Below are 27,594 nucleotides of genomic sequence, written 5' to 3'. Positions count from 1 at the left end.
CTCGTGATCTCTCTCCCTCACCTTCTCTCTCTCAAATAAAGTCTTAAAAAAAAGAAAGAAAAATAAAGTCTAAAAGTTAAGTGGGCAAAAAGGATACTAGCAGAAAATATACCTAAGAGAAATTACAAACACACAAACATGTTCACTGTTTCTTGAAAAAGGAGACATTTCATTTCATTCCTAAAAAAATGAAAAATTGTAGCGATGAAGTACCTTTTTTTTTTTTTTTAAGATTTTATTTATTTTTTGACAGAGAGAGAGACAGCGAGAGAGGGAACACAAGCAGGGGGAGCGGGAGAGGGAGAAGCAGGCTTCCTGCGGAGCAGGGAGCCCGATGTGGGACTTGATCCCAGAACCCTGGGATCATGACCTAAGCAGAAGGCAGTTGTTTAACGACTGAGCCACCCAGGTGCCCCTGATGAAGTATCTTTTTAAATCTAGCAGTTATGGCAAAATTGGTACAAAGGCAATTCAACCTTCTGGGAAAGCTATAGAACAACACTACTGCAAGACCCATAAGTTTTGGTCCCTTGGCCTTGAAGTTCTTTTCCTGAGAATTTCTCCTAAGGAAATACTCTAATAATTTTTTTAAAATACTCTACACATACAGAAGTACTCATCACAGCGTTATCTCAACTAATGAAGAGCTAGAAATAACCCAAATGTACACCAGGGGGAATGGTTTCACAAATTATGGTACAGCTATTTTACTATTATTTGGTCACTAAAAATAACTGATCACAAAGGTGATGTAGCAACAAGGTTAAATGTCTTTGGACATTAAATCAAACAAAAAAGAACAAGAATGTACATCTTGAAAAATAGACACATGTGAACCAAGAGGAAGGAGAACATACAAAGATGAAAACAGTTGTGTGGTGAAGTAAAACTAGAGAGAATTATGGATGATTTTTATATCACCATTCTGAAGGGCAATTTGGCAGTTTCTACCGAACTATAAAATATGCATGCCCGAAGTAACACTTCTAGGAATCTATCCTATATCTGACATAGACACTAGCCTGAGCACACACACAAACACAAAAAGATAACAGTTACTGCAGGGGCACCTGAGTGGCTCAGTAAAATGTCTGACTCTTGATTTCGGCTCAGGTCATAATCTCAGGTCCCTGGGATGGAGACCAGAGTCCAGCTCTGTGCTCAGTGGGGAGTCTGCTTGAGAATTCTCTCTCCCTCTCCCCCCGCCCACTTGCATTCTCTCTCTCAAATAAATAAATCTTTAAAAAAGAAGACAACAGTTATTGCAGCACTGTCTACAGTGAAAAACTGTAAATCACCTAAATGTATTTACTGCAATGGAATATCCCCTTAAAAAGAATGAAGATTTGTATATATTGCCATGGAAAAATGTTTGGTATTTTTAAGTGAACAGTGTAAGCTTTAGAAGGAGATATCTCTTTCTATATATAGCCTAAAGTAAACTTAATATGTAGAAATATAAACGTTCCAGTTTCATGTGATAAACAGCTTATATATAAATGTGCTTATGCACTAATCAAATCTAGGAGGAAACACACCCAACTGCCAACAGTCGTTTACCATAGCAGAGTGATCTGGGTACCACATGCACTTTCTACATTACATACTTTGAAACTGCTTGAATTGCTTAATATGTGCATCTAAATATGTTTTGCCTGTATGAGTATAAACACACAGTAGCATGGTACAGGTTACAGTAAACTACCATTTGTGTCAGAAAGAGAGGGAGCAGGGGCGCCTGGGTGGCTCAGTCAGTAAAGCGTCTGCCTTCAGCTCAGGCCATGATCCCAGGGTCCTGGGAGGACTGCTTCTCCCTCTCCCTCTCCCCCTGCTTGTGTTCCCTCTCTCACCATCTCTCTCTCTGTCAAATAAACAAATAAAATCTTTAAAAAAAAAAAAAAAAGAAAGAAAGAGAAAGCCTATACATGCCTGTATTTGCGTGTAGATATATAAGAAACTAATTTTCAACTCTGGAGACTGAGGCTGGGGATCAGGGCTGAGTGGGAGATTTATTTTTCAGTTAGATCCTTTCAGATTATTTTTTCTTACTGTGTGCAAGTATCATCTGTTAAAAATTAATTTTTTTTACAGTTTAAAAAGTGATGTGAAAGATGAAGTTACATATGTTTTAGTGATGTAAACACATTCTCTGTGGTGTAATAATAAATGAAAAAAGCAGAGTCCACAATTGTACATTCAACAGGAGCTAAACTATATTAAGCGAAAACTGAAGACAGAAAGACAAGAATATGTCTTCTAATTATAAGTGCTTGCCTCTAGGTCATGGCACTGTTCCTTTTTCCTTTGCCATTTTTCTTGTGGGCTTTACATTTTTAAATAAGATTTCTGATTTCACATTTCAGAAGTCTCTTCAAGCTTTCTACAAGTCAGGAGGATAAAAAACACGAGAAAAGCCTACAAAGGCATAAAGAGCCAACAGTTCCTGCCAGCAAGGTTTTGGGATGCCCAAGGGTGGACCCCGTCGATTTCTGATTCATGCACCAAGTTCCAGACGCTCGAAAAAACCACAGGGACGGAAAGGCGTCAGTCAAGCTTCTAGGTTCAAATCAACCTCCGCCATTTCCCGAGGCAAGGCACTTCGTTTCACTCGGCTTTAGACTCCCAAGTATGTCAAATGGGGATACTGGTCGCACCTACCTCACAGAGCTCTGGCGAGAAGGAGAGCCAAGATACGGAAAGCGCTTAGCACTGCCTGACACAAATTAAGCTCCCAGGAAACATTATTGTTATCGCGCAACGAGGCCCGGGACGCTAGGATGCAGGGGCCTGTGAGCCGGCCTCCCCATCTCCGTCAGACCTTGCCGAGGCCCCAGCTCCTGCTTCCGGTCAAGGGTCAGAGGGATCCGGTGGCCCCCACTTGGTCCCCTCTGTCCCCTCGGTCCGGGTCTGGAGGCCCGCGCTGCCCGGGTTCCGCCCTTCCGTCAGCTCGGGCCCAGCCCTGCCCAACCCTGCCCAGCCCCGCGGATTCCCAGCCCGGCACTCTGAGACGCCCCCGGAGAATGGAGGGCCAGGCGCAGGGTGGTGGGCGGCCGTACTCGGCCACCTTCCGGCCGCCAGCCACAAGCTCCGGGCGGACACTCACCATCTCCAAACAAACGGGTAGCTCCGCGACGCCGGCACTCCGTCCAGTCCCGGTACCTTTCCGCGCCTGCGCACAGCACCCCTGTCAAAACGGACAGCTCTGGTAGCCTATCAGGAGCCAGCGTGGGACGGGTGGACGGGCGGATCTTTGCTCCCCCAGGGCTTGTAGGGAATTTACCAGGCACTGTCCGAAAGTGAAAAGCAGAGGAGCGCTTCAGCTATGAAAAATTCACAATTCCTTCTGTGCCGATGCTGATTAGTGGTGTCAGAAGAGGATCTCAACTCTCAACCGAGGTCTGAGCTGGCTCTGGAAACCCTGGGTGGACGGTGGTGGGCGAGTAGGAAAGCGAGGTCGGGGGTTGCTAAGACCCCCTTTGCGCCCTCCTATTAAGGCAAAATGAGGCGCGGTGCCAAAATGCACCGAAGGCACAGTAAAGTCAGGTAGTGGGACTGGAGTCATGCATCTCTGGGGTCTCCAGAGCGACCCCCTTAGGAATATTCCGGGCAGGTTCTCAGATGGGAGTGGTCAGGGCTGGCCTGGAAGTATGCAGGTTTAGGACTCCGGAGTTCAGCTCCACCCCTGGGTTACCTTGGAGAAACCACTTTACATCTCTGTGCTCCCTCATTTTCTCACCTTTAAAAGGGGGGAGCCTTCTTCGCAAAGCCCTACGTTGTCCTATTTTCTGTTCTTTTGCCTTTGTTAGAAAACAAAATTCGTTGGAGTAAATTTGAAGATCTAATTGGCTTTTTTTTTTTAATTTTTTTTTTTTAAAGATTTTATTCATTTATTTGAGAGAGAATGAGATAGAGAGAGCATGAGAGGGGGGAGGGTCAGCGGGAGAAGCAGACTCCCTGCCGAGCAGGGAACCCGATGCGGGACTCGATCCCGGGACTCCAGGATCATGACCTGAGCTGAAGGCAGTCGCTTAACCAACTGAGCCACCCAGACGCCCCTCTAATTGGCTTTATTACACGAGTCATGAATCGGGCAGCATCCCAGGTAAGTAAATAAGAGGGAAGCTCTCCTGAGCTATACAAAGACTTTTACAGTCAGAGAGAGGGCATAAAAAAAGAAAGCAATTTATCAGCAAGGAACGAATTATTTAGGCCCTTATAAGGGGAGAGGAACGGGTCAGTAAATTTACTAGTATTGACCGGGAAATTCCATGTTGACTGGTTCAAGATTACATTCCTGGGGAGGTTGCTCAATTCAACACAGATAATCTAACTCCAGTTTTTCATTCCACAGCAGCCTCTCTTAATTAGGGAAGAATGTAGTGCTACTTCCAGGGGGGTCTGGATGTTAAAAGGATCGGATAGTGACTTTACAGTAAAGTGAGAAAACTGGACAGACACCATCTTAATCAGAGGATCAAGGTTAACATTACTAGTAATGGAATATAAAGGCTTTGGAGTCACAGTCCAGAATTTCAGTTTGCACTCTTGCCACTTAATAGCCTCAAGTTAATCACTTTGAGCTCCCATTTTATTATCTGTAAAATAGAAACAATCATCCCTGAAAGTGGCCAGGAAGACTAAAAGTTGCATGTGGCATATCTAACAATGTTTAGGACATAGTAATAAATGTTGATAGTTGTCCTGGGACTAAGTGAATACAGGTGTGGTATTGGTTGCTAGGATGGGGAAGACAAACAGAAGAGCAGGTCTGAATTAGAAATGAGGAAAAATAATAGTATGAGTGTTTTCACCGTAGATATGACTGCAAATCCTCAAGGTCCTGTCCTGTGAGGTGCCTTGAGGAAACCCTCTTGCCCACAGCAGCTTTGCTTAATGGGAACCTGTTAATAAGGGACCTTCTGAGGTCTTCACCGAAGACCCTCCTCTCCTTGCCAAACAGCAAGATATCCTGGAATCCTCCCGGCAAATGTCCTGACCACAAAGGAGCTCTACAGACACATAGGTTTGTTAACTGAAATAGGCTGGGAATGACAGCAATTTCTGTTCTAGAGTTACACAACAGGAGACATTTCCTAAAAGTCCAGATAACAGCAGTCGGCCACAGCTGAGTCTTGTTCGATGTTTTTTGTATGGTTTGGGACCAGAAAGCCAAATGGTAAGAACAACTATTTCCCATGGAAATTTTCCACATGCTGGGAGGTACCAGTCTTCCCCCATTTTCTCAGCCACACTGAAACTAGATCTTTCTAGCTGCTTATTTGAAACATTAAACAGGATAGGGTCTACTTCTCCGGACCTAGGAGGGACCTGCAGTTTCTGTCCTCTAGTCACCGTTAGTTCAGCATTAAAAACAAAAACGAAACCAAAAACCAAAACCAAACCAATCCCCTTAGTCTCTCACCACTGGTTCCATTTTAAATGAGAGCATGATCACCTGGTGTCCTAATAAGAAAAAGGTCTACTGAAGCTAGAGAGTAGGACAGCTTTTTGAGGTCAGTCTTGGTAACGAGCTGGTGGTTCTCTACTCAGCACCCATGCTGGAGTCCTGTTTTAGAGCACCTTTAGTTGTCTTAGAAAAGCAGATGTCTTCATTTTGGTTCTCTTCAACATAGGTGACAAATCCAGTCTCACCTCAGTGGGTCTTTCTAGTTTTTTCTACCTACTCCACAGTACAGGCAGGTTATAACCTCCCCACTTAAAAAAGCAGAGAGGCAGAAATCTATACAACTCAATCATACAGAAAGAAGGCTTCACTGTAGGTAGGGAAAACCTCCTTACTCAAGACTAACAGAACAGTGTGCAAATAAAGGACCAAAAAAGTTTAATTATAAACGCAGTCTTACATCTGTTAAGGAAATGCAAGTGAGGCAGCCCCGTGAAGGACCCTTATAAGAGCACTTGACTCCCTGTGATAGTTGTAGAGTTACCTGAGTATTTGAAGTTACAGTTCAAGAAAACAAAGGAACTCCAATACAGTAATACACAATCCAGTGCTGCCATTCCGTTTTTAGTAAATGAAAGCATACCATATATACAAATTCTTTTGTAAATAACTCTAATAAAAGAAAAACAAAAAATAAGGGGGGGCTGGAGATACCAACAATATTAAGTAGAAGTAATTAACCTAAAGGAGTTCAGATGGAATTACATCCAAAGCAAGGAGGGTAGTATAGAAATAAAGTCTAACTCCATGAGTCATCCCTGGTAACATTTTAGATTATTAACCAGATAAAAAGTGGCAGAGTGGGCTTGACTGAAATAGTTCATTTAGGATGAGATCTCTGTGGGCAAGTGAGTCATTTTTCACTTAAATTTCTGATGCATTAACATTGATACATCAATCTCTTGAAGAAAAATTAATACCTGAATTTTAAATAGAGTTATTGTAAGTCTTATGAAATTAGATTCTTCTGCACTCTGATACAAGATCATAAAAGACAGAGCAGGAATTTATTATTATGAGCTGCTGGATCAGTTTTAAACCACTTTATCTGATGAAATGAGTGAGGTCCTTCCCTCCTGACCCAGGCTGTGAAATGCTGCCTTCCCCAATCTCCCAAAAGAGCAGAAGAATAAGGCAATTGCTCATTTTACTTTGTTTTTATTTCAACATAACATGCAGTAAAAAAAAATTAACAGGATTTATTAGCATTTACAATGCTTACAAAGAAAAAGGACTCTAAAAGCAATTTAGTTCAGATTTAAGAAATCGCTCTAATTGAACACTTACAATAAATCTATTTCCAAATGTTCAGTTTGGACCAAAGTTTAAAATAGCATTTGGTAGGTATTTATGTCTGCTGTCTATTTGTAGTATTTTTATATAACCTCTGATTCTTGGGATATCCAGCCCCCATTTTCCTAACACAGCAGGGAAGACATATACATGTGGCCATTTAAATTAAAGGAAGAAATGGAGTAAGGGAGATCCCAGGCTGCAAAAATATATACAAGCATTTACCTTTTCCAGAACTAAACGTTTCTTCCATAAAAATATTAAATAGCCAAGCCCTATAGAACTAGGGCTGGGGCTACTTCAAATATAACTATTCTGTATTTTAAAAATATAGGGCAGAAAGCCTTTTGGGTAGTATTTATACATTTTCACACAATATTTCTAGGTCCCTAAATGAATTATCAAGCACTATGTAGAACCAAAAAGAGTCTACTTTTTTTTACATTATTTAATTTAATCTCATAAATCTCTAGTAAATATTGTAGATAACTACATTTTAAGAATTCACCTCAATAGTAAGACTTTATAGAAGGCTTTATCTCCACAGCCATATATTACCAAAGTTCAGATTTATATAATGAATGGATAGTTGGCAGACATTCGCTCTGTAAGACAAAGCAATAGCATTTCCCCCCTACCAACAAAAAGGCAGAGTCCCTACTTGGAAACAACTACGGCTTTTAAGAGACCATACACTTCCTGGAGTATATGGAATAAAAAACAAAGATAGGGTTGGGGAGAACCTAATCTCCCCCCTTTACACTGACAATTTGTAGATGAGGCAACCCTTTCACTCACTTAAGTCTGCTTTATGATGGCAGTGTTTTAGAGCACAGTTACACAAGTTTAAAAATGTTTTTGTTGTTGTTCCAGAATGTAAGAGTAGTTAGGGACAAAGAAAAACCATTTTCTTTCCATGTGGAACAGGGTTTGCTACTCTCTGCTTATTTTTGGCTCAGTGCTACTTGTTCATGTTATGCTACTGAAACCTGCCAAAGTCCTGTTTCATGAACTATGAGGCTGTCCTCAGGGTTCAGCTGTGATGGGGACTCAGCTGACTGAGGCTTCATCCCACTGTCCATAAAGTTAAACCTCTGACAGCAGCCTTCCTGACAGAGTCTAAGTTAGGCCAAGTTAAAAGAATTAACTATAGAGACATTCAAAAGTGCACTAATCACATATCAGTGGAGCAGTATGAAATTAAATAGTCATGGGAAAAAGAAGGAAAAGCCTGTTAAAATTTTCTGGAGTGAACAGAATATCCAATTCAGGACAATGTAAAGAATGGAAAGGACTACTCCAAGGTGTCAGAGAAATGGTAATTTGAAGACTTTTAAATCATACAGAGAATACATTTCTGTGGTTACTAGAAATGTATTGCTAGTAAATGTATTACTCCCTTCTTTTTAGCCAGTACCACAGCTCTCCCTCCCTAATGAAAATGTAATTTAGAGGATGTTTCATTGACCTCTTTCTTTGGGTGTAAAGTACTCTAGTTATAACTTGAATTCCTTAGCAATAATTAAATATAACTGAAGTTGTTGGATTATGATAGATGCAATTTACATATAGGAACATACAAAAATTGTCAATGATGGCCTTTGATGAATTTAGCTAAATTAATTCCAATTCTAGATTAACTTTTATAAAACCACCATGGAGGAAGTACAGTGTTAATATTGTTTGTAAAGTTTAGTATTTGCAATTAAAACAATAAAACTTCCAAATGAAGAGAGTTATAGGGCCATTTGCAGGCTGGGACCAACTTCTCCCTGAATTCAAAGTAACAAAACTGCTTTGTAGGGCGATGCAAGAGTCTTGCATCACTTTCCAAGGATAACAGCAAAATGATGCATGGATTCATGCTCCGGAAGGAAAAACAACAGTCAGGCCAGGCTGAAATGAGAGGGAGAGCACAAGCCAGAAGTTTGCTCACATCCCCAGAAGCTGGGCTAAGTTTGCACTTTTAACAAATACCTCTCACCACGAGGCTTAAGATCTTACATATTTCATGTACCAAGGGACTTCCCTGCGTATCTGCAGAAATCTCTAAAAGAAAAAAATCTCCCAAGTGAGACTTTTGACACACATATACAAAACTGTTGTTAAGGTAACAATCTAGTGGAGTAAGACAAGGCAGATTTCATTGCTGTGTTAAATCTCATGTTAAGCAAGGTTTGATTAGTCATTTGCAGATCTGATTTCTGGAAACACTGAGTAGAAATCCAGAATCACTGGGAGAAAAATCTCAATGATAACATTAATTTACTTACACTCAACTCTCTAAACAGTCACAGCCCAATTTTACAACAAGATGTGCAATAAGCAGAGAAGGAAAAGGACAGACATTGCAAATAAGTTCTTGTCCTTTGGTGGCACAAGTTCTTGGAAGTTACTCTTGTCCAAATCCTTCTGTTTCTTCAATGGCAAATAACAGCTTTTCTTTCAGTTGCTCATAGCTCTTGTACGGTGGCAGGTCCAGGCGGTTAAAACTAAAAGTAAGAATTGTTAGCTTGAGAAAAGGAAATATACAAAGAATCATATGAGCAGTCCAGTATATAACAACATTGGTTTTAAAGTCAGGCAAAATTGAGTTCAAATCCCAGCTCTGTCACTGGGCCTTTGAACAAGTGCTTTTACCTTTCTCAATTTTGGTTTCTTCTTTGGTAACATGGGAATAACAATATTTATCTTTCAGGGTAGAGTGAAGAACTAACAAGTGTATATAGAACACAGGGCCAAGAGTTACTCCCCTCATACTCTCCCATTCACCCTAATCTAAATTAGTGGTCAGCAAACTTTTTCTGTGAAGGGCTAGATAGTAAATATAGGCTTTGCAGGCCACAGGTCTCTTATCAAAAGGTTTTTAGTACAGATCTTCCTTGACTTACGACGGGGTTACATGTGGATAAACCTATGATAAGTTAAAAATATCATTAAGTCAAAAATGCATTTTAATACATCTAACCTGCCAAACATCATAGCTTAGCCTAGTCTACTTTAAATGTGTTAAGAACAGCTTCATTAGCCTACAGTTGGGCACAATCACTGAACTCAAAACCTATTTTATAATGAATTGTTGAATATCATGTGATTTATTGAATACTGTACTGAAAGTGAAAAGCAGAATGGTTGTATGCATATAGACTGGTTTAAATATACTGGTAGTTTACCCTGATGATTGCTGGCTGATTGGGAGCTGCAGATCACTGCCACTGCCCAGCATCATGAGAGAGTATCATACACATATTGCTAGTCCAAGAAAAGATCAAATTCAAAATTCAAATTACAGTTTCTACTGAATGTATATTACTTTCACACCATCATAAAGTCAAGAAATCTTAAGTCAAACCATCTTAAGTTGGGGACTGTCTGTGTACTACTTAAACAATTTTCTGCTTTAATATCTGATATTCTATTCCTACTGAATTTCTCTGTCCTATTCTTGGCTGTGAGGTTTTAAAGGGCATCTTCTAATTTGGGGCCATATTATCATCACCTTTATAAGGTAGTGAGTTTGCCATAAGGCTCTGGCCCCTCTGCTATATTTTAAGGATAAGGCCTAGGCAAATGTTTGACATCAGAAGAAATAATGCTATCCACAAAGGGAAAATAAATCTACAATCATAACTTTTGTTATTTCTTGCAAATGAAAACCTGGAACTTAACAAAGTAATGAGGCTGGGTTTTGTGTGTGACTGAGATAAACTGTTCACAGGAGTGTAATGGTTCAATCTGTTCCAAGTTTGAAAAAATCAAATCAAAAATGTATTTGTACATGTGTACAAGGTGAATGTACAAAAATCAACTGTATTTCTGTATACTAGCAATGAATAATCTTAACAATCTGAAATGAAATTAAGAAAACAATTCCATGGGGAGGGGGGTGGGAGGATGGGTTAGCCTGGTGGTGGGTATTGAGGAGGGCACATTCTGCATGGAGCACTGGGTGTTATGCACAAACAATGAATCATGGAACACTTCATCTAGAACTAATGATGTAATGTATGGGGATTAACATAAGAATAAAAAATATATATATATACTAAAAAAAACAAACAAACAAACACCAATTCCATTTATAATAGCTTCAAAAAGAATAAAGTACTTCCCCCAAACTGATCTACACATTCAAAGCAATTTGTATCAAAATCCCAGTTGACCTCTTTGTAGAAATGGACAAGCTGATCCTAAAATTCATATGGAAATCCAAAGGACTGGAATAGCCAAAACAATCTTGAAAAAGTTGGGAGAATTCATACCTCCTAATTTCAAAACTCATTACAAAGCTATAGTAATCAAGACAGTGTAGTACTACCATTAAGGAAAGGCAAATATATCAATGGAATAGAACTGGGAATCCCGAAATAAACCCATGTATTTATGGTCAACTGATTTTCAACAAATGTGCCAATGTTATATTTTAAAAACCATGTGTATGTATATGAATGAAAATATAAAGGAACAGACACTAAAACAAATATAAAGGGCAGATGGGAGAAATAAAGGAATATCCAGCAAGGTTACTGAAATGTCTCACAAAATAAAGTTCAAATATTGTTGATGTTAGGTGGGATTCCAACATACTGTATTTGAATTAAAATTAGGGTTGTTTTTAGTTCTGTACATTTTTGGAAATGTGGTTAAGTTACATTTATAATGAGAAAATATTTCTGTTCTCCCAAAAGCTATGAAAGCTTGATTTCTTCTGCTTTCAGAGAAAAGTTAAAGTTAAAAGTTTTCCTAGTATCACATTAAAAAAAATTCAGGAGTAGGAAAAGGGACTGACTACAAATGGGCATAAGGGATCATTCTGGAGTGACAGAAATAATCTAAAATTGGTTGATGGTTACTACTCTGTAAATCTACTAAATATCACTGAAATTAAATGAGTAACCTTATGATCTTTAGTAGTTTTACTGTACATAAATTATGCCTCGATAAAGCTATTATAACTAATTCAATACCATGGGGAAATACTTCATTTCTAATTTCCAACAGGCTTTAATATCTACAGGGTAACTGGAAAAAGGCTATTCTCTCTACTCTTTCTGATTTTACTTACCATGTATGACTTCTGGGTAACCAATTTTCTTTTCCAACTTTTTCAATGCAGAATTTTTGTGGTCCATTGCTCCCTAAAACAGTGAAATCATCAACAGTTTGATACTCAGTGCTTCTCAAGTTGTGACCCCCTCAGTCGAGCAGCATCAGCATCACCCGGGAACTTTTAAGAACCACAAATCTGGGGCTCCTGGGTGTCTCAGTCAGTTGAGCATCCAACTCTTGATTTCAGCTTAGGTCATGATCTCAGGGTTGTGAAATCAAGCCCTGCATCAGGCTCCGTGCTCAGCGTGGAGTCTGCTTGGGTTTCTCTCTCTCCCTCTCCCTCTGCCCATCTCTCCACTTGTGCACGTTCTCTCTCTAAAATAAATACAATCTTTAAAAGGAAAAAAAAAACAAACACAAATCCATAGGCCCTACCCAAAGCCTACTGAACTGAATCAGTAGTTTGTGTTTGAACAGGCTTCCAAGTGATTCTGATGAATACTAAAGTTTGAGAACCATTTTGTTAATGTATGCCCAAGAGATGAAAATGCAGTTGTATCTGGCACTCCTTTGCCAGAATAAGAGAATGCTATAACTAGTATACCTAATAAAAGAATACCTAAAGAGCTTAATTTTAGCTTTAAACACAAGAGGAAAACTACAATCCACTGTCTTATACAATAAAACTTTATTTAAATCTAACCTAGCAAGTTCAATATTAACAATGCTTGTGCTTATAGGTCCTGCAGAACCCTTATACACTTATACCCACTTCTTGTCCCTCCTCTCAGTTACCTTCTGTTATAGACAGAGTGAATGGTGATCCTGAAGCACTGGTTTTCTAAAAGGTCACTACCAATCCCGAGAAAGCATTTATTGGTAGTCACAATGACTGGTAGTGTTACTGGACTTTAGAAGGGTCCAGGCAAACTAAATGTTCTGCAATGTGTGAGACAGTCATACTCAAAGAATATTCTTATGTCCTTATGTCCCTCTTGACTAGTACAAATATGCATTGGTAGTACTTTTGATTTAATAACATCAAAGTATCTGCACAAGCAGTTATGTGAAAAGTCCAGTAAGACAGGAAATGGTGATTATGAAAAAGAATAGTTAAAATTATTAAGCTCAAAATTATGTTAACTCACTCTGAACATTGTCTCTACTCAATACAGCATTTCTAACCACAAAGATGGAATGTTTGTTTGTTTGTTTTTTAAAGATTTTATTTATTTATTTGAGAGAGAGAGAATGAGAGAGAGCACATGAGAGGGGGGAGGGTCAGAGGGAGAAGCAGACTCCCTGCCGAGCAGGGAGCCCGATGTGGGACTCAATCCAGGGACTCCAGGATCATGACCTGAGCCAAAGGCAGTCGCTTAACCAACTGAGCCACCCAGGCACCCAAATATGGAATGTTTTAATAGTGCTAATTAATATATAACAGAAGAGTTTGGATTGCATTCAAAAGACATAGAATCAAATATTAAAAGAGAGAAATAGGAAATGATGGGATCTTAGTGAATTTCACCAATAAAGGCTATCTTACAAATATGTCATCTCATCCTAAATGCTTTCTAAAACTTTATGGAATGGTAAGACATCAAGTTGTATATATTATATATACTGAAATTATTTTTAGGTTGCCTGCTGTTTTTAATCTTACTCTGACATTGCCCCTAAACCACACAAGTTCTATGTGGACTCTTGCACCTATGTGCCTATTTTCAACCCATTTCAACTTTCAAATAATATGGTCTCTGAGGACTTTTTATGTATCAGAGCCTTGGCCTGTGGTGGAATTTCATCATAGACACCACCTCATTTTTCTCTACTTTGATCATCTGTAATTTATTTTGGCACGTCTATTATCCCTACTTCATTTCGATTATTTCCCTGTTTTTCTTTCTTCTTCTTTTTTTAAGTAGGCTCCACACCCAGCATGGAGCCCAATGTGGGGCCTGAGCTCACAACCGTGAGATCAAGACCTGAGCCGAGATCAAGACCTGAGCCGAGATCAAGAGTTGGATGCTACACCGACTGAGCCACCCAGGTGTCCCTCCCTCTTTTTTTTTTTTTTTTTTTAAAGATTTTATTTATTTATTTGACAGAGACAGAGATAGCGAGAGCAGGAACACAAGCAGCGGGAGTGGGAGAGGGAGAGCAGGCTTCCCGCCGAGGAGGGAGCCCGATGTGGGGCTCGATCCCAGGACCCTGGGATCATGACCTGAGCCGAAAGCAGACGCTTAACGACTGAGCCACCTAGGCGCCCTCCCTCTTTTTCTTAACCATATTTAATTAAGTCTATTATTTCTTGCCCTTTCTTTTAATTTATTTTAAAGATTTTATTATTTATTTGACAGAGAGAGCACAAGCAGAGGGAGAGAGAGGGAGAAGCAGGCTCCCTGCTAAGCAAGGAGTCCGAGGTGTGACTCGATCCCAGGGCCCTGGGATCATGACCCGGGCTGAAGGCAGCCGCTTAACCGACTGAGCCACCCAGGCATCCCTATTTATTATTTTTTTTAAAGATTTTATTTATTTATTTGACAGAGACACAGCGAGAGAGGGAACACAAGCAGGGGGAGTGGGAGAGGGAGAAGCAGGCTTCCCGCAGAGCAGGGAGCCCGATGCGGGGCTCTGTCCCAGGACCCTGAGATCATGACCCGAGCCGAAGGTAGATGCTTAACAGTTGAGCCACCCAAGCGCCCCTCTTTTATTTTTTTTAAAAGATTTTATTTGTCAGAGAAAGCGAGTGGACAAGTAGGGGGAGCAGCAGGGAAAGGGAGAAGCAGGCGAGCAGGAAGCCTGACGCGGGGCTCGATCCCAGGACCGCGGGATTATGACCTGAGCCGAAGGCAGACACTTAACCAACTGAGCCACCCAGATGTCTCTATTTCTTGCTCTTTCTATCTGTTCTTTCATATTCTAGTGTTTCTTATACAGAAAGGTTTCTGATCTTATCTTAAACCCAAACCTTTTAAGTAGGAACAAGTATCTACTAACTAGTATCTTCTAACAGTTGTTCCCAAATATACATTGATTGAGATAAATATTTCATTATAAGTCACTGCTTAAAAATTTTAGTGCTAAGTTTATTTTTTTTTGAGTTTGTAGGTACTTTTATTTCATGTCTACCAATTTTATTCCAGAATATTGTAGAGGATATTATAAATATTTGTTATAGAAATGGGATGTTAGATCTGTCAAGGTTGAGAACCATCACATTACATTGTTATATACATCATTCTTGTAACTTCCTCCTCCTACACTGGGTGGAAGGTTAAACTAGATGGCTTCTAAAAGTCTGTGAACCACAATCTCCTCTTGGCCTTCCACAGGTATCCTCCTGTGTTATTTTAGATAGCTCCACCCAACCCAAATATTATTCCCAAGAGCAGACTTAGTTCTCATCTCTTAAATGATCAGATCTCTAGTTTATACTGAAGCTTACACCAGTTTTTACTCATTTTGGTCATTACCTTACTTCCTGAACCACCAACATGGTTTTTCTTTTTCAAATTAAGAGAGCATTCTCAAAAGGTGCCCCTCTCCAAAAACTTAAGTGATAATAAACCTTCTCTGAGACCTCTCTGGTGCTGGATTAAAAATCTCCTTTCTATATTGCTTCTGAGAGACCAGAATATTTAGTTCTCCTCTCCTCTCTGGGCTCCAAATTCTTTAAGTCTGCCTCTAGGCTATTTGTCTCATCCCTAAAAACAAGTGTTTCTAAGCATCAGCCCTCTACTCTTTGCATTCTATTTCTGCATAAGCCAACCTATTCTAATAGCTTCAAGTGTCACTGCTCTACTCTTACCTCTAAGCTCCTACTTTGGCAACACCTACTAAACTGCCCCTCTGGCTCCCTGGTTTTCTTCTGATTGTCTGGCAGTTGCCTTGAACTCAAGAGGTTCTAAGCCACTCGTTATCTTCCCTCAAAACCTCTAAACCATGTTCTTTACACTTTACAACTTCTCCATTTCTCTATTTTTCAAAACATGGTTTTATCCTTGGCATTCTTCCTTTATATCTCATCTTCTAATCAAGTCCTATTTCTACCTTTGAAACTTCTCTAGCATTTATCCCTTCTTTTCCACCCCTACCTCCATCTCCTAAGATCAACTGCTCCAGTATTTTCTTCCTCTCTTCAGGGTTTCCCTTATCCTTTAATGCATGCTATACCTTGCTATCAAATCTTCCTAATATGCAGCTTCAGCAAGTTTTCCTCTCTTCAAAAGTTTCCACAGCTTCTAATACCCTCAAAGTAATGTCCAAAATTCTTCTGGTATCCAAAACTTTTAGTTTTAGTCACTGTATCCAAAACTGCCTTCTTAGTTCTTCAGTTCTCTCTGCTTCAGCTGAAACAGGCTTAGGGATCATAACTTCTGTTCTCCTGTGGTACCTGGCATAATGCTGGTGTTAAAGATTTAATTTACTTAATTTATTATCAGTCACAAAAGTATTTTCATGGTCATTCATTTCCAAACAACACACATTTTGATCGGTGACTACTATGTGACAAGCACTATGCTAGGCACCAGAAATAAAAAGATGAAGATATATGGATCTGTATCTCAAGGAGCTCCAGGTATAATAGAGGAGTGTTAAGCACATCATTAAAATATAACACAACCAACAGTGCCTGGCTCGTAGGAGACACTAAAATGTTTGCCAATTTACATATAGAATATTGCTATCCTATGAAGTTAAAATGTGGGATCCAGCCTTAGGGTTAAAAATTTCTATGGGGAGCCTGGGTAGCTCAGTTGGTTAAGCGACTGCCTTCGGCTCAGGTCATGATCCTGGAGTCCTGGGATCGAGTCCCGCATCGGGCTCCCTGCTCGGCAGGGAGTCTGCTTCTCCCTCTGACCCTCCTCCCTCTCATGCTCTCTGTCTCTCATTCTCTCTCTCTCAAATAAATAAATAAAAAATCTTAAAAAAAAAAAATTTCTAGAGGTAAGGACTACAAAGTGAATTAATAGTTTATACAAATCCAGGTGAACTGTGACTGGTTGGGAAAATGTCTATTCTCTGTTATTTCTGTTAAGTTTTATACACGCTGATTTGATATAACCATGTGATAAACAATTTTCTGTACAGGAAAAGTGATCCTGTATACATACCCATGAGGTCAGCAAATCCTCCAACTGGCAATCGGCAGGTTCCAGTAACAAACTGCAGAAGTCTCATTCTCTTCTCATTATCAATTTCTTTAACAAACTGTTAAAAAAACAGCACACACAAAGATATATATATATATATGGTCCTATGTTACGTTTAGCATAAACAAGAATGAAAAACGATCATTTCAAATGAACTCCCAGTGTTAGATGCACTAGATAATGACTATACCCCACCACTGTGGATGGAGGAGCTTCTCCATGTTCGTCAAAGCCCTGCCAACCTTCCCCTACATAAATCTTAGGACCACATCCTTTCAGGGAGATAGAAAGAGAAGGGTGCCCTCTGCCTAAGAGCTCCCTACTCACAAAGTCTCAAGATGAGCTCTTTTAGAGCAGCCCCTTATTTTACCTCCCAGATATGGTTGTCCTACAGGATACTGACGTGGTTTCATGGGACACAGAGCTTAAGTCAGTATGGACTTTTTGGTTTTATGAACAAATGAGATCAAGCTCATAGAACTCTGATCCAGATATATCCCAATAACCTCCTTCTCTCAACATTCTCTAGGTTTTGGTGTAGCTATATACTATCAGAATCAGGTGGCTTTCAACTCCTACAACTCTGGTTCAAAACATTAGGTTTATGGAAGATGCCTTCTAGCCTGTAGCACAAGTATTTTGACTCAGCCAAATATTTTTTGTGAATAATTTTTATCCTATTGTACTACTGTCAAGTATTTTAAAAGGCTAATCCTGTTTGCTATAGAAGCTCAGTTTATTTGGGTTTCTTATTAATTTCTTTACATAAGTAACAGACATCTAAAAAATTTTTATTTTTATAGTGGTAAAATACATATAACATAAAATTTACCATTTTAAGCACACAATTCAATGGCATTAAGTATGTTCACAGTACTGTATTACTATTACCACTATTTCCAGAATTTTATCATCCTGAACAAAAACTCTGAATTCATGAAACTTATTTCCTCATCCCCAACAGCCCATGTTAGCCTCTATTCTACTTTGTCTCTATGAATTTGCCTCTTCTAGATACCTCATATAAATGGAATCATGGAATCATACAACGTTTATACCTTTGTGACTGGCTTATTTCACTCAGCATAATATTCTTAAGGTTCATCCCTGTTGTAGCCTATCAGAATTTCCTTTCTCCTGAGGGTTGCTGGAGTGCAGGGGGGTGGGAGGGATGGGGTGGCTGGGTGATGGACATTGGGGAGGGTATGAGTTGTGGGGAGCGCATACTGTATATTGTGAAGTATATTGTGAAGACTGATGAATCACAGACCTGTACCCCTGAAACAAATAATACATTATATGTTAATAATAATAATAAAAGAATTTCCTTTCTCTTTAAGGCTGGATAATATTCCATTGTATGTGTATACCACCTTTTGTTTATCCATTCATCTGTTGATGGACACTTAAGTTGCTTCTACCTTTTGGCTACTGTGAATAATGCTGTTATGAATATAAGTACACAATAAGTGTTTGCTTTCACTTCTTTTGGGTATACCTAGTAGAACTGCTGGATATGTTAATTTATGTTTAGCTTTTTGAGGAGCCATCAAATTGTTTTCCACAGTTGTGCACCACTTTACACTCCCACCAGCAATGCAGGAGAGTTCCAATTTCTCTACATCCTCAACAAGGATGATTATTTTCTGTTTCTTGATAATAGCCATGACAGTAATGGATACGAAATGGTATCTCATTGTGGTTTTGACTTGCACTTCACTAATGATTAGTGATTTGAGCATCTTCTCTTGTGCTTATAGCAGGTATTTTTTGAAGACACACCATTATGATTCCAAACCAGGTTGCTCCCTTAAGTTTTGCCTTCTAAACATTATATAATTCTTAATGAGGTATGAATGATGAAAACCATACTTGAGACAGTTCCATAAAATTCCAAAAGTATTTACATCAAATGCAGGGGAATCATCATCTGAAGTTGTCTTATACCCTCAGCAAAGGTGCAAGGTGTGTGTTGCTTACTCAGCAATAATTTTTTTTAAATACTGTTATAATCTTTTTTTAAAAAAAATTTTAATTCCAGTATAATTAATATACAGTATTGTATTAGTTTCAGGAGTACAATAGTGATTCAACAATTCTATACATTACTCAGTGCTCATCATGATGAGTGTACTCTTAAGCCCCTTCACCTATTTCACCCATCCCTCCACCCACCTCCCCTCTGGTAACCATCGTTTTGTTCTCTCTAGTTAAGAGTCTGTTTTTTAGTTTGTCTTTTTTTTTTTTTTTTTTTAAGATTTTATTTATTTATTTGACAGAGACACAGTGAGAGAGGGAACACAGCAGGGGGAGTGGGAGAGGGAGAGGGAGAAGCAGGCTTCCCGCCGAGCGGGGAGCCCGAAGCAGGGCTTGATCCCAGGAACCTGGGACCATGACCCAAGCCGAAGGCAGATGCTTAACAACTGAGCCACCCAGGTGCCCCTGTTTCTTAAATTCCACATGAGTGAAATCATATGGTATTTGTCTTTTTCTGGCTGACTTATTTCACTTAGTATTACACCCTCTAGATCCATTCATGATATTGCAAATGGCAAGAGTCCAGTCCTTTTTTTTCCCTTAAGATTTCATTCTTTTTTATGGCTGAGTAATATTCCAGTGATATACACCCACACACACATTTATATATATACATACACACATAGACCACATCTTGATCCATTCATCTATCAATGGACAGTTGGGCTGTTTCCATAACTTAGCAATTGTATAATCTGTTCATTTATTATAATACATAGGATGGAATAAGGGGCCTGAATATACTGGTACATTTTGTTCTGTGACTTTCTTCCATATGTGATAAGCAATTTCTAAAAAATTATGATGTTCTGCCAATAGAAATAAACAGACAAACCTGCCAAAACCACATGATTTGTTTGCTTGTCCTAGTGTAATGACGGTAGATGGCATGTCTTTGCCAGTCATTCAAATCAATCTCTTGCATTCCACATAAAAGGACCTTTGGAGATTTAAAAAAAAAAAAAAAGATGGTTTCTTTACAGCCTGTATAAAACTGCTAGACATAGAGAAGACTAATATTCAACAACTTTCAAAAAACAAATTAATCAGAGGCGTAGGCTTATAAGCTGTGCATCAGGAATTGTGTCTACATTACTTACGAAGGTTGAGTTTCCATGGATAGGGTCATATATACACATATTCAAAAAGAAATACACATATTCAGGTAAGTAAGTCATTCATTGTAGAGAGGTTCTGATAGTAATTCTTTTTTGGGGGGGTAAGACTTCTATATATTTGATAAATTATGGATTTTTTTTTTTTTTTAAGATTTTATTTATTTATTTGACAGAGAGAAACAGCGAGAGAGGGAACACAAGCAGGGTAAGTGGGAGAGAGAGAAGCAGGCTCTCCACCGAGCAGGGAGCCCGATGCAGGGCTCGATCCCAGGACCTTGGGATCATGACCTGAGCCGAAGGCAGACGCTTAACGACTGAGCCACCCAGGCGCCCCTAAATTATGGATTTTTTAAACCACTAGGGATACTTCAAAACATCCTGCTAGCATAAAAATACTATTGCTACTGGAAAGATGAGAAAGTGAGCTGAAAGCAGACACCTGAAGGCATTATTTACCAGCATGCTGCAGAGGAAATAAGAAAAACTCATTACCTCTAATTCCTTTGCATCAAAGTATTGCAAATACTGCTGGGGAAGAATTTCATTAAAGCCCTCAAAGAATGCTTGTGTCTGTTCTTCAACACCTCGAGACAACCTCCATTCAGCTACCATTCTGGTAAATAAATATTAAAAAAGCTATCAGGAAGTTTAGATTTTACTTTTAAATTCTGAGTATAAAAATAATTTTTAAAAACTCTATTATGAAAAACTTCAAATATTTATAAAAGTAGGATATAATGAGTCCTGTGTATATCCCAGCTTCAACCCAACACCAATCTTATTTCATTATGCCCCTACCCATACCTAGAAATCATATACTATCATTTTAAACATAAATAATTCAGCATGTATCTCTGTAAGATAAAGTCTCATTTTGAAAATAATCACAATTCTATTATCACACAAAAAAGTAAACAATTCCTTTACAGCCAAGTATTCAGTGCTCAAATTCTGATTGACTCAATTTAACATACTGCTTCAATCAGCATCTAAAAAGGGGTCATACACTGTAAAAGTCTCTTAAGCTTTTAACTTATAGATACCCCCTTGCAATTTTTTTTTTGAAAGAAAGTACTTTTTTTGAAGATTATTTGAGAGAGAGAGAGAGCACGCGTGTGCATGCGAGAGCAACAGAGTGTGTGGTGGGGGGAAGTACTGAAGGTGAGGGAGAGAGAATCTCCAGCAGACTCCCTGCTGAGCAAGAAGCCTGCAGCGGGGCTGGATCCCACCATCCTAAGATCATGACTGAGCCACCCAGGCGCCCCTTGAATGAAAATACTTTTAATGAAAATGCTCTACTAAATATTCTAGATTTCAACTTTGACTTTTAAAAAATATTTTATTTATTTGAGAGATCGAGAGAGAGAGAGAGAGAGTACGAACAGGGAGAAGCAGAGGGAGAGGGAGAAGCAGACTCCCCACTGAGCAGGGAGCCCAATGCAGGGCTTGATCCCAAGACCCCAGGATCATGACCTGAGCCAAAAGCAGACGTTTAATGGACTGAGCCACCCAGGCGCCCCTTGAGATTCTTTTCAGTGACTTGATATTACATGGCACAGTGGTTACAGAACTGGTATTGAAAAGAGTGATCTAGCACTATTTCTACTCTTAAAACTCTCACTTTTGGAGAAAAAGTGAAAGTTCTATATAACCAAAATTCTTTTCTATCCCTTTATTATCTTCAAATTGTGGTTAAACTGAAAATATACCAAGAAAGGTGTATAAAACATATCAGTACCCATTAGATTAATTCTTTGTAAAATTTAGTCTGAGTTAACATGCAGGATACCTGCTGCCTCCACAATAATCTGTTATACCTTCTCATTCGTCTGCTGCCAGACTTGTTAAAAGAAATTTAGATTGTCTACTGAATATGGCCATTAATTTCTTGTAATGTGGCTTCTTTATCTACCACTTGGATGTGGTTCTAACTGTTCTCTTAAGGGTTATTATAACTTATTAGCCTCCACATTTTCTAAAGATTCCTCATTTTCCTTGGCCTCTGAAATGCAGGACATGGCAGAATGGGGTATCAACTCTGAGCTGCCTGACAGCACCACTACGCTTCCTTGTGACTTGTGCTTTCCAGCCTTCCTATCTCTGCTTATAACTTTTGTTCTCATTTCTGCACAACTGAATTCTCCCCAACCTTCAAAGCTTATATTAACTATCATCAGTTACTTGCTCCATGATTACAACTAGAAGAAATAATGTCTCCCTCCCTTGACTTCCCATAGCACTTTCCTTGTTCCTCTATCAACACACTTGTTAAGGTAGAAAACGATCATGTCCTTGTTATATATGATCAGTTCTCATGATTAGTAAAAAGGCAAACATTATCTTTTGAAATACTGTCCACTAGTATTACTAGGCAATTATCAATGTGCGGTAGCCCAGCAGAAAGGCTAAAGTATGTTAAAAGGAGCATTCTCTCTCACCTGATATATTCCTCTTTATTTTCTTCTGTCACAAGAATATTTCCACCATTAGGTTTCAAATCATGACTCTTGATTTCACCTAAAATTTCTTTATCGACAGAGAAGTACATTTCCAAACCACATTCCTCAATATTGTTTTCTCTGCACAAATGAAATTAACACTATTTGTTATACTAATTCAATCATATAAAAAGTATTTAAAGGATTATGTTCAATAATTACTATAAAACTATAGTATCAAAATAATAAGAAAACTGGAGAGATTATACTCTGAAGTCATATTTTTGCCTAAGATATTGGGTGTATTCTGTAAAATCTATTGTATTAAAAAAACAAAACAAGTTTAATATTTAAATTCAATAAACCAACTGCATGCTTACAGTTTGGATAAGCTACCAACACCATAATGAAAGCATATAAGACTATATTTTGATAAATTAAATGGAAACAAACTTACTTAACCCAGATGAGAGAATTGTAAAATTCTGGATCAATAGATTCTAAATCCTTGAGTCCAACTGGTTTGTTCAATATACGCTTATAGAATGGCAAAGAAAAACCTGTGTCTATGAATTTCCCATGGAACAGAGCCTATATGAGAAGAAAATACCATTTATGATAATTTTATAATAGAATATTAGATGAATTCTTCCCTGAAAGCTCCCCTGTCATCTATTATGGCACATTTTTGGGAAAAGGGCAAAGATAACAAACCAATCTTAAAAAATTTCTTAGTGATGAGAAATTTCAAATGAGGTTAAAGAAACAATGCTTTAGTATTGCTAAGTTAGCAAAGTAAACACAGTTCTCCACCTGTACTTACCATGGCAATAAACCTGCCAATAAAACGAAAATATTTCAGGTGATCTGGATTGATGTAAGAAGCAGGATTAATCTGCAAGCAGTAGTTATCCTTCCCTGCATATTCAAACAGGCAATACATTGGGTTCAACACCTCGTGTGACAAAAGAAAGAACCACTCTCTGAAATCAAAAGAAAATTTAGGGTGAAAAAAACCATGCCAACAAATCAAAGAGCAGTGCTACAAAGTTCTCAGGGATCTACACTCCTCAGCTGGTGAGAGTTTTCTAATCCCATGTTGATTTTGAACTGCTTCTGTTCAAATAGACATCTAGTTTACAGAGATGATATTTACACACTGCATATTATATTTCAAAGAATCTAAGACATCATCGACTTAAAAGACACCATTATTTGAGGAGCCACTAAAATTTTTTCTAATTGTCATACATATCCCAATGTCAGAGACGTTAAAATGTTAGTCTTAGAATCAATGAAATACTATACAGAGGCCAAGTTTAAAATTCACTATTAACCCATGTAGTTAGAGCAGCTGAAAGAAGTCTAATATTACCCCATCTGTTACTAAACCTCACAGTAATCCTCATCAAATGACACTGCTCTCTAAATTTTAGGTAAATATGAAAAAACTTCCAATTTCACGAAGACAATAAAACACTTAATTGAAGTCACTCATTCATTAGAAAAATGCTCTGAGGAGCTCTAATTCAACTGTTGTGAAAATACCAACCAATATTAACATAAGATTATAGTTACTATATAACATGGGTGGGCCTGGTAGGTAGAATGGATCTGGGGCAATACAGATGATACTAGCTTGTGTCTGAGATTTCTTTTCGTGAGTTCATGGCCTCTGGTGGTAATGCTACTTATACTTTAATACTATTTGATTTTCTAATTAAGAATAAATGATTGCCCTCCTCCTGAATTACCTTTAACGTATACAAAATTCAATGTTTCTATTCATATTTATTATTTACCAGTGGTTATTTCATACATTTTGAAATGTGAATTTTAATACATAACATAAATAAGAACTACTAAAATGTAGCCTTCATTTAGTGAGCACACAAAAATGGAGGGTCTGAACTAGGTCACTAATAAACACTATTTCTATTCTTCACAATAATCCTAGAAAACTAGATGTGACTATTCTTTTTTTTTTTACAGATGAAAGATATTTGCCCCAGGTTGTACTGATGAGTGCAGAAAAAGGATTCAAATCCAATCTTGACTCCAAAGTCCTTGCTTACCACACTGCCACTGCTATGCAAGTATTTAACCTGATGTGCTATATTGTTATGGAATAAGCAAAGGAATTTCTTGAGTTTGTCTTCTAGGATTTGATTAGAAGCTCCAATATTAAGAAAACAGAATTTAACATTTTAACTATTTTACACATCCCTCTGTATTTTTTTTTTTTTTTAAGATTTTTTTTTAATTTTTATTTATTTGAGACAGAGAGAATGAGATACAGAGAGCATGAGAGGGAGGAGGGTCAGAGGGAGAAGCAGACTCCCTGCCGAGCAGGGAGCCCGATGCGGGACTCGATCCCGGGACTCCAGGATCATGACCTGAGCCGAAGGCAGTCGCTTAACCAACTGGCGCCCATCCCTCTGTATTCTTAAAACAGCTGTATTAATCTCAGTTGGGAACTGAGTGGCTATTATCTGTATCAGTAATCTGTGATGGGGAAAATAACCTGATCACTATAGGGCCTTGTATGCTCGCTCTGTGGAACAAAAAAAGAGGTGGTAGACTGAACACTGGCTTCTGGTTTGATGATACAAAGCTTGCATCCAGGCTCTACATCTTAGTTATGTGCTGTAGGTTAGTCTCTGAACCTCATTACCTATAAAATTCTATCTCACAGGGTTATCCTGAGGATTAAAATGAGTAATGTGGGGGAAATCAACTAGCAGTCCTTTAGAAAGTGCTGAATTAGTGTTTCGTGAACTTCGGTAGCTGCAGAATAAAGGTACAATAATTTGCTACATTCATTTTCCTGAAATAGAAGATTGAGAAAATACTTGCAAGCAAAGTGAATGATACCTTTGGAAGAAAGGAACTAAGTTCTGAGTATTCATATTATCACTACCTTGCTACACCTCCATAATCTAAACCTTCTTCTCCTGGAAAAATCACCCACAAACGTCTTCGCAGATCTTGGGGATTGAAGCTCATTATCTACAAAATAATAAAAGGATTGGTAAAAGCAGTTGTTGAAACATCATTCTACCACTTCCAGGTCTGAGATATTCTTCCTTATAGGTAACTTGAGTTTCCCATGACACAGAATGGTGTTCGTGGTCTAGTCAACACCATACATACAGAAAATACATTAAAGTTTTATAATATTTTTATAGATATTATACACATCTATGTATTTTTTTTTCTTAAAGATTTTATTTATTTATTTGACAGAGAGCGACATAGCGAGAGAGGGAACACAAGCAGGGGGAGTAGGAGTGGGAGAAGCAGGCTTCCCCGCGGTGCAGGGAGCCCGATGTGGGGCTTGATCCCAGAATCCTGGGATCACGACCTGAGCCGAAGGCAGACGCTTAACGACTGAGCCACCCAGGCGCCCCTACACATCTATATTTTAATATACCTTATAGATACATAATTTTCTTTTAAATAATCCTACTTTTGACTTATCAAGTTGCTTCTGTCACTTGCTTAGAGCAGAGTAACTGTGGGCATGGTCCTTTGTCAGGTCATTTGGGTGGTGAAGGGCTTGGTTTGGTTATGTTTGGGTTTGTTTTACAGCCAAAAGTACACATAACAGTGTTTGGCTAACCTGGAAATGAAAACCAGTGGCTGCAGAAAGAATATAGTTAATTTTGGAAACTCATTCTCAGTGGAAACCTATAAATAAATACCTGGAAAAATACTCAAATTTTGTGTCCTACTAGAGTGGTTAGTAAGATCATCTTCGTATTTGAAGGACAGCACCATTATTGAAATATAATGAGTTCATGATTTGGGTTTTTCCTTTGTAAAACTAATTACTTGCCTAAAATTGGGCCAAAGAACATTACAAATATTACTCTTAGAAAAGAAAGTGACAGGGCCTGGACAAAGAGAAGTGGACTTAATGCCTCTGTTTTATGAAATTAGAATGAACTCTCACATTAAATATCCAGAGGCCCAGTAAGTAACCTGCTTATGCCAGGGCTCAGTTCCCACAAAATAAATATATCACTTTCATGAATTCATATACCACTAAAAAAATCCCAGATGTAACAAAAAATTCAATGCTTATGACAAATATTCTACAAATACTCTAGGTTAGGCACATAGCAATACAAATGACAGATATTAAAGGTTAAAACATTTGTTTTTGTTGGTTTGTTTCTTGCTCCCTCTGGCTATTCCTTGTCCTTAGGGTTGCTCCCCAAAACCTAAAGCTGTTTTTGATCTCTTGCTATTCCCCCAAACCTGAGACTGTTCCCCTTTGGAAATTCTGGTTGTTTTTTTTGCCCTGTGTCTGATACTTTAGGATTTGCTGTTCCCTGGGAAAAATATCTTTTAAGTAGTACCCTTTAATAAATGCCTAATACTAAAAAAATTTTTTTCTCCTGCAATTTCCCCAATGAGCAAAAACACTCACTACCCCAAACAACTTTATCCACCACTTAGGAAGAAAATTTGATGCTAATTTTGCTATTAGATTTGTCACTCTTCCAAAGCAATCAAATTTTTCTCCTAAGTTTTGGTTTCACATTTATTTGATGGATATCAGATCTAGGGTGACAATTTTAAACAACTGTTTTAGTACCATCTGGTCTGTCAGTCTGCAAAAGTCTTTAGGTTTCAAAAGTCAAAAAATAAAGGGATATTTAATCATGTTTTGCACCTTTCAGCACTGCAACAGCAAGTTATGGTCCAAGAAACTGGCCCACCAGAGACTGACTACATAGTTATGAATATGAAAATTAGAAGCAGGTAATGACTGGAGTTGGGAATGGCCTTGGAGACTTACATCAGATCAAGGGAATCACTCATAATTCTCTAAATGACCTTAGTCAAGTTCTGCTGCTAAAAAGCTATCTGCTCCTACTTAGCAGGATGTCAACTGGCTTTTCTCTTCAATGTTAATTACTGAGGTTCCATTAGGAAACGTACATAACTGTTTCTGAAAGCAAGTAGCCAGCTAAGTCAGACGGCCTGCCAACCATCTCAGAAAATCTCTTTTCCCTTTGTATTCATTTTGA

General features: G+C 38.5%; 2 protein-coding genes and 1 long non-coding RNA gene across 13 annotated transcripts in view; 1 reads left to right on the top strand and 2 right to left on the bottom strand.

Annotated features, from left to right (window-relative positions):
• Window positions 1-3,255, bottom strand: part of DYNLRB1 (dynein light chain roadblock-type 1) — a 41,978-nt gene extending 38,723 nt beyond the window's left edge. Inside the window, exon 1 of one of the 3 annotated variants that reach the window (XR_010405820.1) lies at window positions 3,104-3,255. Coding sequence is in view for 2 of the 3 variants with exons in the window: in XM_064573054.1 (XP_064429124.1) it covers window positions 3,104-3,106 (3 nt within the window). In the remaining variant the exon portion in view is untranslated. The remainder of the gene's footprint in view (window positions 1-3,103) is intronic. The other 2 variants (XM_064573054.1, XM_045885641.2) reach the window with 2 other exon arrangements.
• A 32-nt stretch (window positions 3,256-3,287) lies between these two features.
• On the top strand, window positions 3,288-17,032 carry LOC135361804 (uncharacterized). Of its 3 annotated transcripts, XR_010405822.1 has the most exons (4): window positions 3,288-4,102; window positions 5,071-5,176; window positions 13,732-13,856; window positions 16,901-17,032. It is a non-coding gene; the product is annotated as an uncharacterized LOC135361804 (long non-coding RNA). The 3 variants fall into 3 exon arrangements; XR_010405821.1 differs by having other exon boundaries at window positions 13,732-16,925; XR_010405823.1 differs by having other exon boundaries at window positions 13,729-16,925.
• Window positions 5,826-27,594, bottom strand: part of ITCH (itchy E3 ubiquitin protein ligase) — a 121,956-nt gene continuing 100,187 nt past the window's right edge. For 6 of the 7 annotated variants that reach the window (XM_064573050.1, XM_054510057.2, XM_064573051.1 and 3 more), the window contains 9 exons: window positions 25,476-25,564; window positions 23,379-23,538; window positions 23,013-23,146; window positions 22,556-22,696; window positions 20,610-20,730; window positions 19,835-19,939; window positions 16,924-17,020; window positions 11,823-11,895; window positions 5,826-9,249 (listed from right to left, as the gene is read on the bottom strand). In XM_064573050.1, the coding sequence (XP_064429120.1) occupies window positions 9,150-9,249; window positions 11,823-11,895; window positions 16,924-17,020; window positions 19,835-19,939; window positions 20,610-20,730; window positions 22,556-22,696; window positions 23,013-23,146; window positions 23,379-23,538; window positions 25,476-25,564 (1,020 nt within the window). In that variant the 3' untranslated portion in view covers window positions 5,826-9,149. Of the gene's footprint in view, window positions 9,270-11,822; window positions 11,896-16,923; window positions 17,021-19,834; window positions 19,940-20,609; window positions 20,731-22,555; window positions 22,697-23,012; window positions 23,147-23,378; window positions 23,539-25,475; window positions 25,565-27,594 lie in introns of all 7 variants that reach the window. The other variant, XM_064573052.1, reaches the window with a different exon arrangement.

This window comes from Mirounga angustirostris, unplaced genomic scaffold (genome assembly GCF_029215605.1).
Source record: "Mirounga angustirostris isolate CCGP_5_RB_7025 unplaced genomic scaffold, mMirAng1.0.hap1 SCAF_10, whole genome shotgun sequence".
In the NCBI taxonomy this organism is placed as follows: Eukaryota; Metazoa; Chordata; class Mammalia; order Carnivora; family Phocidae; genus Mirounga; species Mirounga angustirostris.
Note: the sequence above shows the minus strand (reverse complement) of the source record. Positions and strands in the feature narration are given on the sequence as shown.